The sequence below is a fragment of the Phymastichus coffea genome, unplaced genomic scaffold, assembly GCF_024137745.1.
Source record: "Phymastichus coffea isolate CEN01 unplaced genomic scaffold, Cenicafe_Pcof_1.1 PCOF00085, whole genome shotgun sequence".
Taxonomy (NCBI): domain Eukaryota; kingdom Metazoa; phylum Arthropoda; class Insecta; order Hymenoptera; family Eulophidae; genus Phymastichus; species Phymastichus coffea.
This window is the reverse complement of record NW_026706896.1, coordinates 659,844-672,492: the sequence shown is the minus strand read 5'-3', so window position 1 is coordinate 672,492 and position 12,649 is coordinate 659,844. Positions and strand designations below refer to the sequence as shown.

General features: G+C 41.8%; 2 protein-coding genes across 3 annotated transcripts in view; one reads left to right on the top strand and one right to left on the bottom strand.

Annotated features, from left to right (window-relative positions):
• Positions 1-12,649, bottom strand: part of LOC131668962 (flotillin-2) — an 89,999-nt gene that overhangs the window by 48,925 nt on the left and 28,425 nt on the right. The window lies entirely within an intron of this gene.
• LOC131668961 (glucose dehydrogenase [FAD, quinone]-like) lies at positions 7,546-12,304 on the top strand. 2 transcript variants are annotated; one of them, XM_058943474.1, is made up of 4 exons: positions 7,546-7,668; positions 9,095-9,322; positions 9,458-9,771; positions 10,161-12,304. In XM_058943474.1, the coding sequence occupies exons 2-4, from the start codon at positions 9,197-9,199 to the stop codon at positions 11,581-11,583; spliced, it is 1,863 nt and encodes a 620-aa protein (XP_058799457.1). In that variant the 5' UTR covers positions 7,546-7,668; positions 9,095-9,196; the 3' UTR covers positions 11,584-12,304. The 2 variants fall into 2 exon arrangements, with proteins under 2 accessions (XP_058799457.1, XP_058799458.1); XM_058943475.1 differs by having other exon boundaries at positions 9,092-9,322.

Genomic DNA, 12,649 nt, shown 5'->3' with positions numbered 1-12,649 from the left:
CATATTTTTTAGGTATGCTATAACAGAAGATGGGCCATTAACCTCGAGCGTTGGTCTCGAGGCTGTTGCATTCATCTCGACAAAGTACGCGAATCAGACGGATGACTGGCCCGATATCGAATTCATGTTAACCAGTTCCTCGACCAGCTCCGACGGGGGTACCCACGTGAAAAATGCTCACGGCCTCACCAACGAATTCTACAATGAAGTGTTCAGCGAAATCAACAACCGCGACGTCTTTGGAGTTTTCCCGATGATGTTGCGACCGAAGTCTCGAGGATACATCAAACTCAGATCGAAAAACCCATTGCATTATCCTCTGATGTATCACAATTACTTGACCCACCCAGATGACGTGGACGTCCTGCGAGAAGGCGTGAAAGCAGCTATTGCATTTGGTCAAACGTCCACAATGAAGAAGTTCGGTGCGAAATTTCACAGTAAACCCTTGCCCAATTGCAAGCATCTACCTCACTTCACGGATGAGTATTGGAATTGCGCTATTCGACAATACACAATGACAATCTATCACATGAGTTGTACAGCAAAAATGGGTCCACCTACGGATCCTATGGCAGTGGTCGATCCACAACTTCGAGTCTATGGAGTGTCGGGACTTAGAATTATCGATGCTTCGATTATGCCTTCGATTACCAATGGAAATATCAATGCTCCGGTTATAATGATTGGTGAGAAAGGCGCCGATATGATTAAGGAACAATGGATGAAGAAGAAGAGACGAAGTTATACAAATGCCACGTTTGCTGCGTAGTTTGTGACTAGTGCGTGAAATGTAACGGCTATAGTGTATTTCTTAAGGTCAGTAACCAAACTTCATTTGCCTGGGTGCAATGTGCACTAAGCAGTGTAAATAGCGTTGTTTTCTTAATTCATGCCATTAGTTAGATAGATGACAAGATAATGTTACTATTGCACATATGTAAAAAAGACTATATTTTATTATTCTTATAGTGAAAACTGGTTCTCATCGATAAGTTACATTCATTCAACATATCTAATTATTTCAATAACCTATTTTCGAGATATCATTTGTTCAACAATGTAACTCGCATAGACAGGTTTTATTTTTCATTCAAGGAATGAATCAGCAGAAAAGATGCCATGCGTTAACAATAATCTAGATCGATCCGAAAGATGCCCATCGATAAATAAAACTACTCGATTTTTATACTCAATGTACAAGATATCCTTCTGACCGTGCATGAGATCTGCCTTTCGCTGTTGTTTTCTCGATATTTGCATTGTGTAAATTTCAGCGATAAAAGACATTAAAAGAATAATGTATTAATAATGTTGAGCAAAGATATACAGCTCATTACCTCAATAAAGTTATTTGTAAGATTTTATTACAAAAGATGCATTTTCTTTCAGTGCCATTTTGTAAGAAATAAGAAATGAATCACAATGTTAGAATTATTTTGAAAGAGTGTGAAAAACGTTAGCTATAATTATGACAGTTGTAGATAATAGATAGTTAAATGACACTCGATTTGTTCATCAATTTATACATCAAATTTAAATCATAAAAGTTATATGTATAAACAAATTTTATATTTTTTACATGGATTCTACATAAATGCCAAGTTACAGCGAAAACAAATATAACTTGGTATATGAAAATAACGATACAACACAACTTGTCTGTACCCTCAAGTCATTTACGAAAGTTGCCTTGAGTAATAAATTGTTTTAAGATTTTATTCGTTTTTTTCCTTGTTCTAACATAGTTAATAAGACCTATCCCAGAATTGACTTTGGAATCGCTAAACAGACGAACATTGAGACATGTCTTATTCGAATATCTAAACGGAACTTTAAACCCAAAAAATTAGAATATCCTCAAGCAATTTCATAAAAATCTTAACTACGTTATAAAAGCTGTTATCTAATCGTGCCTAAAATTTACAAGATATTAACAATCCGAAAAAACTATCTTTATCTATAACATTTGAAAATATTTCCCAGGTGCGGCAAAAGTGACCTAATACCTGGCGAAGAAAAGTGTAATTTCGATAGCCTTACTGGGTGGCCTTGATAAATCGTACGCGAATATATACAGTAGAACAAGTTGTAAAGTATACGAGTATAAGAGGACTCGCCTAGTTGTAAACGAAAGTTAATTTCACCTGTCCACTGGACGTTTCGCAATAGGGATCTGACGTCACCGCGGCGAGACACATAAACGCGAAATTGCAAAGTCACCAGAGACGCCTCCTTGAGATAAAGATTTTTATCTGGATATAATGACTAAAGTGAAATAATGCCTGGCAAGTACTTATCCATCTATTGTACTCGAAGAGGCTTGTCTTTGAGTTTTAGAATTGCATTTGTGTTTTTATTTGTGTTATACACTGTTCTCGACAGCAAAATACACATAATTTCATGCGGATGTGTGAAAAGGAGAAATGCTTGTTCACTATACTTACTTTAATTGTTAAGACATTTCTAATTAGGCTTAAATCTACTAAAATGTTGAATTATCTGTTAAAAATAAAAAAATATGCCGTGAAATTAATTTTGATGAATTCACATTGCCGTAGAGTAACTTGCGCACTAAGCAAGTCGCCATTAAACGTGGCTACGTGCTTATCTCGAAGAGATGTTTGTTATCGCGTAATTAGCGTTTCTAAAAAATATTTTGTCGTATAAAAATAACAGTTTATCAAGATGTCATCGTGGCCACAAAAAGACTTTGAAAGAGTAGCAAGTGTATGTATCTTAAGCAGATCTCCAGAGTTAAACTTGCCGAGCGTACACACGATCCTACTTTATATTTTGAAAGTGCACTACATATGAGCTGCGCGGCCCATGATGCGGAAATGAAAGGACTCAATCTTCGCGTGTGCCCGAGTAAGCATTCAAATCGAGGAATATAAATCTGATAGTCCATTTGCATTGTGAAATGTTTCAAGTCTGAAGTTTAATTTTATTTTGAAAATATTGAAGTTTACTGTTTAGTCAACTCTTCCAACCTAATGTTTTTTAATTAAAAAGAAAGTAAGATACTTTTATCAAGAAAATATTTTTCTTTTGCAAGTATATTTAGAATTATTATATAAAATATTAACAATTGTTATAAAAATATTAACAAAAGTATTACAGGTTGTATTGTTCTACAGCTATGAATTGAAAAATGTTTTCACATGAAAAAATATTTATTACTAATGTTACGACTATTTTATGTGTCTGTAAGTACGTTTACTTGAAAAACATAAAAAGAACTTTCTCACGTCTTTTTCAAGAATTTTCGAATCACTGTCTAGTTCGCTTATCTTCAATGGAAACAAACTCCGCTGTCACTGTCAAGCCATCAGTCAGCTTTTACCGTAACGACATTTCTATATTGTTACCGGCGGGAGACAAGAGGTACGTGTGCACGAAAAGAAATATTTCTAAGACATTGCGACAGCGAATATTTTTGTGTTGTATAGATGTGTGTACCGACAAGTAATTGGTTTTGTTGCCGGTTCTACCGGTTTTACGAAACATTTAGAAATATTAAGCGGAACATTTTCGTGCTGAGTTTGACAAATGTTTAAGATTTTGAGAAACATCCTACATTTTGAAATAGAGTTTACTACTATAAACTCATAATGTAAATTTCATCATACATACCGTCGATATAAGTAAGTTTAATTATACAATTGGGAAATCAAAGTTCAGACTTTAATTGATTTTTTTGAATAAACAATAAAAAATATTATGATTAAATAATAATCAACTGGAGTCATCCACGCTGTGATAGAGTTCGCTGTATGTGTACTTTTTCACGTATATTTTTTTCAATCTGATATACCAATAATTATCGATCGAGCATGGTCATAATCCACGAAACAGGCGCGATCTAGAAGTGAAAGTAAGAATCGCTAAGATATCTCACGCAAGATCGGTAAGACTAGCACTCGAGAGATAATACACCGACATAAGTGCTTTTTCAAGTGTGACTTGAAAAAGAGTGAAAGTAAGAGATCTATAAGTGCATTTTTATAGTTGACGAGGTGTTTGAATAGTTTACTAAGGATGCGACCGTGCATTTTATAAACTACATTATACGAGTGAAGTTTTTTCTTTATCTGGTAGTTTCGCCGAGAAGGAAATATCAATTAACAGTTAATCTTCACTAGCAATTACGCACCAAGATGATGTAAATTCAAATGATAACTTAATCTTGCTAACATATTCGAAAGCATTTATTAAGCAACTACGAACGCGCTGGAACTGTTTGTTTCTAATTATTATTTGAGTGCAAGCGCGCATTCCCAAGCTATACAAATATTTCACTTTTGTAATTGGCGCAGCGAAAAGTTCACATTATTGAAGAATGCCGAAAACAACTTTTGAAATTTCGTATGCGTATGAGTGGGCGAGCGTCTCACTGTTGTATGCGAATGAGGAGAAAAGCTCTCTAATTTTGCAGCGCACCGGCGATGTTAATTCCAGTCACGTCATCGGTATTTCACTCGACCAACGATTTTCCAGCTGGTTATCATTTTAATGCTCCCTCGAATCAATCTTCATTTCCATAATTTTATCAATATTTCAAAGAAGCTCTTTTTAAATTAATATCGAATTTCCTGCTCTGCCTGGAATAATATACGGCATTGTTATGTGGAGTTCACTTTTCTTGAAAACTTTCGAAAAGAAATTTGTTACAATTCGTGTCACCATATTTGTACCTCGTTGTCCCGAGGTGCTCTCGACTAATAGAATCGTCAAATTACGCCAATGACTTGTAGCAATCGACACATCCTAGACTCCCACGCAATGACGCAACGCACGCAAGAGCCCGCGAGGCACAAACGCAAACATTTCGCGTACGCGGGTGTGTACGTGCAACGTGCCTCGTCTTCGAGCAATGCTTTCCTTCCCGACTTTCACTCGCGGCACGATGCTACATACCAACCTCGACCTTATGACTCGTACAAGGGGGAAAAAGTGCCAAGGTCGCCGCCCGAAAAAGCACGGGGATTAATTGGAAGAGAGAAAGTACGGAGAGCACACATGCTCGTTATGGGATATTACCTCACGTGTTAGCAGTCGTGACTTGTCTTTTCTCCCTTCGCGCGAGAGATCGCGGACTCTGATGTATTACACGAGTCGATGTACGTTGCGGTCGCGAGCTTTCATCAGTCGTAATCTTTCCGCAGTGTTAGAGACTCTTCTGGCCCGTTTTCCGATCGCTCTGCTTATTATTAGTCATCCTGAGTCAATATATTTCGATTATTTGATACTCCAAACGGAAGTTGCGTATCGACTGTGTAAGTGAGAGCATGGAATAGAAACGAATACAATTAAACGCCCTGCGCATAGCCATCAGTGAAAGTTGAAAAAAATGTGCTCTCGAACTTTACAATTTCGAGTCATTGTAGAAGTACCGACGAGATCTAATGCGACTAATCACGGCATCTTAACTATTGATTACAAATGTCATGCTCCACAGAATTTTTGATCCCTTAACTTTCTTTCAAGTTGAATGAAGTTTAAATGGCCAGGATGACTCAATAGTTTAGTCAAATTAAAAACATATTGAAGTATATTAGATTTTGATAACGCAATCTCGGATGTATGTATAGATTTTGATTGGTTGAGTTTCTTTTTGGGAATAATAAGATTTTACAAAGTGTAATTATTTATTGGTTTTTACGTTATAGTTGTTAAGATCTTTATTGCCACTGTATTAATTGAAAAATGGAATTGCTTTATATAATAATGGCTTGAGTAATAAATGATTTTCAGTAATACGTGAAAAGATGTAAATTATATCGATTATGTCAAGAGAAAGTTGTGTGCAACCTATAAAAATATTATAGACAGCTGTCTAGTAGACATTTTTAAGACGTGAATCGTCATCTAGTTCGAATCAATCAACTTTTTAATCGAAAAAAAAATCAGACATTGTTGCACGCGTGAATAATAAACAAAAGTGAAATTAACTTTCACTAATTCAGGGGATTCGAAAATTAAATTAACATTGCATGCACACAGACACAAACACACACACACACACACACACGCGCGCGCACACACACACACACACACACGCGCGCGCACACACACACACACACGCGCGCACACACACACACACACACGCGCGCGCGCGCGCAAGTGTTTTTCGTGTGAAAGTTTGAAAGTTGCTACCGAAATATAGAGACTACTGACTTACACTAGATCTGTTGGTCTTCACTACTCATAGCTGAGATCTGCTCGGGGCTTCGGAGCGAATTTAGACGGAGCAAGTGAAAATTGAAAGTTTAAACTTTCTTCGAATCGTACTGCACAACTTCGTTGTAGCACGCGAGAAGATCGTTCGATAATAAATCTCGCCACCTTGATCTGTTTATGTCACGGGCTATATAACAAAGCTATACGGAATGCTTGTCGATGGTACATGAAGCGAGAGAGAGAGAGAGAGAGAGAGAGAGAGAACAGATTGGACCGAGCTCGGCGACTCCGAAGGGTAGCATCGTGGGCGGTACGAGTTTTATCAAGGCATCACTATCGCTCATGATTTCTGAAAATCTATTAGCGGAGTGAAAAGAGGTGTATAATTGTATTCGATTTCTCCGACTGTCCAACATTTTGTTGCAAAGATCGCGCGCTTTTATGCTCGCGTTTGCTCGATCAGAATGTAGGCGAACGTAGAGTGAAAATGTGTATCGACTGTACACGGCATTTTTTTTTGCCCTCATTCGTTGCACCAACGATCACCTGCTGGTATTTGAATTTTTACGGACGGAACGAGTGTAAGTTTTTTTGCTGTCCTTCGGTGGCTACGATCGATTGCCATTGAGAAATGTTATTGCGTTGCTCTGCGTTTAATCGAAATTTCGCGATCCCTTCTCAAGCCAATTGCGTCAAGAAGCTATGGATCTATTTATTCGCGGAAGAAGCGAACGCGCACATTTAAAGTGCCGACAAAACGGTATCGGATGCACATTACTTCTCGAGACGGGTGACGGAACTCGTCGCGTCTTTTTACATTTCAGAGTCGCTTCATAGAGCGCTTGACGAGAAACAGCGACAGTGGTATGCGGTTAATTTATAGTACGTTGAATCTTGTGGCATGTACCATCAGTAGTAATTGATTGAGCTTGCGCAATATGCAGCAATTGGCGACTGTTGATTGTGCAGTTCCCGGCGTGCGATCAATCGACGGACAGCACGGATTCTGTTCAATAACCAATCAATGATGAACGAACAGTGGAGCACGAGCGAGCAAATGTGAAAAAAAGCATCGCGCGAGAGCTCAGCCGGACAGCCGAAACAAGAGAAAAAATTTAAGGCGACCGGTTCCGGCGAAAATCCAGCAAACTCGTAGCTACGTGCAGGTGAGCACGAGCAATTCCGACAGCCAAGCACGCTCGTGGCAAGAGCAAACGGAGGAAGACGACGACGAAGAAGAAGAAATCGCGTGCGTGGGTCCGCGTCGCACGCGAAAGAGGGAGTGCGCGTACGCGAGTGCGTCTACCTCCTCTCGCCAGCGCTGCCTCGATGGCTTTTCCCCCGGTGCGCGGCGCAGTGTGCCGGCAGTGTGCGCGCGCGGCGTCACGCTCCGCGAAACTTTTCAGGCGCTCTCCGAAAAGCCACGATGTCGTGATTCGCTCGCTCGTCTCGCCAGGTCTCCTCGCTGCTCAGCGCGTTCGTACGGTGAGTGCCTCTTTCGTCTGATTTTTGCTTTTCGCTAGCCGCGCGTCGCGGATAAAGCAGCGGTACGCCTCGTTGCACGCGCGCGCGAGTCCGCTAGCGGCATTCGACGGCGTCTCTGCGCACGAGGTGTTGCAATCGAAATCGTTGTTGGCCTCCGCCGCGAAATGCAAATGTCCTTACTTTTGAACTTTCACATTAAATATTCACAAAAGAGAGAGATACTTTTTTTTATCATCAACAGACTAGTACTTTCTCCGCGTGGTTTCGACAATATACGCGAAAAATATCTGCGACTCGAACTCGATTGTCCGTACGTCAACCGATACAATTTTCACTTTAACCTTTCGGTCATTTTAAAGAAATGCCTTATCGATTTTATTATGATCCGTCGCACATCTGAAAGCTAATGCGTATCAACGCGTTGAAAAGAAAATGAACGTGTACGAGGGCGTTGACACTTCATACGTAGATTATAGGTAAAGCACTGCTCATCGTTCGCACCATCAACAGTGTAATAGCCGTAAGAATGCAGGCATTAACTCGAGACATTTTCTCCGGCGCTCACTAGATTTGAGCTCAAATTGTAGCCTACTTGCATTCGAGAACAATGAGCCTCCCGAAGGAATGACATCAATTTTTCACCGACAATAGTTAAAAATAGCAAGCTTGATTAAATAAGACACGTGACAGCATGACCGCACCACAATGTGACGTGCACGTCGGAGGTACCTGCGCGCATTCGTTCGCGCTGACGGAGATGAAAGTAGACCGGACTCTCATCTCAGCGGAAAGTGGGCCTCGGACGAAGGAGAAAAAGCACATCTCTGGCTCTGTTTACACGGAGCTGAAATTGGCGGTGTGCAGGTGTCACGGCGATGGAAATCGAGCATGTTAACGGTTCCAATTAGTTTCTCTCTCCTTCTTTCGCACTTAAACGTTGTCGTCGGACGCGGATAAGTATCAATCCCGAAACGTCTGCCTGATTTGACGAGAAAATTGATGGGTTTGCAAACGTGGCATTATGTACTATCTACGTGGCGGGAGATGCCACTGCCACTTTGCAGAATAATATTTGACGCCTTTCACTGTCTCCACCTCTTTTTGACTTTTGACCATCGCATTAAAACATCGCTCGTGTTTCGCGCGCGATTTATGCTTTGTTTTTGCCGGGAGCAAAAGTGTAGCAATGCGACTGTAACAATCTTTCCCAGCACGAGTTACACTGCGACTTGGGCGCACCTGGGAAACCGATTGCTCAAGCTAAACAAGAAAACAAAAGCGCGCTGGTTTCTAGCAATAAAATCCGTACTTGCTTCATTAAAAACTAGGAATAAGCGATTTTAACGAGAAATCGACGCATCCCGATGTAAATTAAGTTAATCCAGCAACCGCACGCAATTGATGCCTCTGCTATGTTTTCCAGCAGAAGCAGCAGATAGAAGCCAAGCTGGCCGCATGACTGTTGAGGCGGCGCGCGAGTGCGTGGTGGTCGCACAGCGCTGGCGCGATAGAACAACAAGGAAAAGAGATGAGCGGACTCACCCTGCCAGCAGCCTTTCTCGGCTGGACCCTCATACCGCTGCTCGGCATTGGTTTCACCATGATGCGCTACAACAGCATCGACCCCGAGACTCATCCAATCGATCAGCGACAGGTTGCTTATTATTATCGATCGCTTGAAAATCGTTTGCGAAGCGTCAAAATCATTTCTATGCGCCACTTTGAAAAATCACGGAAAATATAGCTTTCCGTCAAAGCGCAATTGACGTTCGAACTTGAAAATGTCCAGCTACTATCGACGTACGACTTCATCGTGGTGGGCGGTGGTTCAGCCGGTGCAGTAGTGGCCAATCGTCTGAGCGAGATACCCGACTGGAAAGTGCTGCTAATCGAGGCCGGAGGCGATGAAAACGAGGTATCCGACGTGCCGGCATTAGTCGGCTATTTGCAATTGTCCGAGATGGATTGGATGTATCAGACGGCGCCGCCGACAAATTCACCTTACTGCTTGGCAATGGTCGGCGACCGTTGCAACTGGCCGCGCGGCAAAGTTCTCGGCGGTTCGAGCGTTCTAAACGCCATGGTCTACGTGCGTGGCAACAGGTACCGAAGCTCAAGCTTCTCCGAGGGGGCTCCGTCGGTCAGACCTTTGCGCGCGCGAGATGAACGAATTCTTGCACGACGCGCGCGTCCACGAATGACGTAAAGCGAATACACCGCGTAGCTTACGCCAAATAAACGGTGTATTTCAGATTTTGAGTTTATTTTGGCTTATTTTGTCGAGTTTCGGTGAAGAGGCTATTATCACTTACCATCCAATGCGTTTTGAACAAACTACGGTGTAGAGTCGAAATTTCCAACGTACCTGTAACAGAAGAAAAAGCATTAAATCAGCGTATTTTATCGCATCTAGATATTCATTTTTACCACAATATATTAATTTTATGCGTCATAAATTTCCACCAATCTAAATGAAACAAATAAATTTTCAGGCTGGACTATGACCTCTGGGAACGTCTAGGCAATCCAGGCTGGTCGTACGACGACGTGCTGCCCTACTTCATCAAATCGGAGGACAACCGCAATCCATATCTGGCTCGAACCGCTTACCACGGGACAGGTGGCTACCTGACAGTGCAAGAGACACCCTGGCGAACGCCATTGTCGATCGCATTCCTGCAGGCTGGCGCAGAGTTAGGCTACGACAATCGGGACATCAACGGCGCCAATCAAACGGGATTCATGCTCACGCAAGCTACCATTCGGCGTGGAAGCAGATGCTCGACTGCTAAAGCCTTTCTGCGACCGATACGCAACCGAGCGAACTTGCACATCGCCATGAAAGCTCAAGCGCTCAAAGTGACTTTCAACAAGGACAAGCGTGCCACGGGAGTGGAATTCACGAGGGGCGGTCGCGTACAACACGCGAGAGTCAGAAGAGAAGTGGTATTATCGGCAGGTGCCATAGGTTCACCTCAGTTGCTCATGGTCTCGGGTGTCGGGCCGAAAGAACACCTCGAGGAGATGGGCATTCCGGTGCTCGCCGATCTACGAGTCGGCGACCACTTGCAAGATCACGTTGGTCTGGGCGGCTTGACGTTTCTGGTGAACGAGCCCATCACGTTCAAAAAGGATCGCTTTCAGTCGCCGTCCGTCGCGCTCGAGTATATTCTCAACGAGCGCGGTCCTATGACCAATCAAGGTGTCGAGGGTTTGGCCTTCGTCAACACGAGGTACGCCGATCCCTCGATCGACTGGCCGGACATGCAATTCCATTTTGCTCCGAGCTCCATCAGCTCCGACGCCGGCGACAATATCCGCAAAATAACGGGCTTGAGAGACAGCGTGTACAACACGATGTACAAGCCCATACAGAATGCCGAGGCGTGGTCGATACTGCCACTGCTGCTCAGGCCCAAAAGTTCCGGATGGATAAGGCTGAAGAGCAAGAATCCCATGATCTATCCGGAAATCGTGCCCAACTACTTCACTCACAAGGAGGACATCGACATACTTGTCGACGGCATACGCATCGCCATGCAAGTATCCAACTCGTCGGCATTCCAGAGGTTCGGCTCGAGGCCGTTAACCATCAAAATGCCCGGCTGCCAAAAGTATCCTTTTGACACTTACGATTACTGGGAGTGCGCTATCAGACATTTTACTTTTACTATTTATCATCCAACCGGCACAGCCAAAATGGGACCAAACAGTGATCCTACCGCTGTGGTTGACTCCAGACTCAGGGTTTATGGTGTCAAGGGTCTCAGAGTGGTAGATGCATCCATCATGCCGGAGATCGTCAGTGGCAATCCAAATGCGCCGGTCATTATGATCGGCGAGAAAGCTAGCGATATGATTAAAGAAGATTGGAAGATGCTTCGGAGAGAAACAAGGAGGCATGCTGGTAGGTAGCGTATAAAATTGTGTCGCGAGTATGAGACTGACGTATGATGTGCTTACAGACTATTTATTATTTTTTTTATCACTTGTTACGATGATATCATGCAATTGTTTGGCGCGATGAGCTTTGTTATTATGTTGACTTTACGACTTGTTATGATACGATGCTGAGATTGTTATTTATTTTTCGTTAAAATAACAAATAGTCATATTGTAATTTTTATATATCTCTAATTTTATTAATGTTTGGTGGAGTTTACTTAAAATCATTGTAATATACACTAATGATATGTGTATAGGGAGATATTTTGTATTTTTTTGCGAGACGACAAATTTTTTCATCAATATTGTATTAGATTTGCATAAATTTTGTATTCACTTTACTAAGAAAATGCTCGAGTTTTCTCCCAATAAATTGCCAAGGATAATAAATTTTTACCAAAATCTTTTGTACTTGTAACTTCAAATGAATTTCAAATCGACGAAAGATACCATATGAATACGTTTCGACATACATCGAAGTACATCATACATCGATGCATCGACATACATCATCGAAAGTAAATCGGCCCATGCCTGAAGTAACGAGAAACGTTAGGAATCGACAGTGTCATTCCAACAAAGCCAAATTTCGCATGTAAACAATTTTTATTATTGAATGTAATATTTTGAGCTTACAAGCGAGCCTTTGTTTGAGAGAAAGTCTGTTTAACTCGAAATTTTGCAAAGCTGACGTATATAGCAACATGCGGCCGTGGCGGACCGAGATTGGCTTTCAAATGTCGACTCTCATAGTCGTCTGTAAATAGAAACTGTATATGGAATTTAGCGCATACACCAACTTGTATATCAAATTTTCTATTTTCCAAGCGAATTCTTTTATATTTTTCTACTATTTATGTGTAGATTAGTAACGATCACAACAATTATGGTAGATCTAATAAAAGATTATAAAAAAATGCGACTTTCGATCAATGTCCAACTCGACAGATATAAACTCACGAGTTGTGTCACTATACTCTCTCGCGGGCAAAAGACGCGCTCGCTGCTGCGCGTGTGCATGCGAGCAATCGTACAT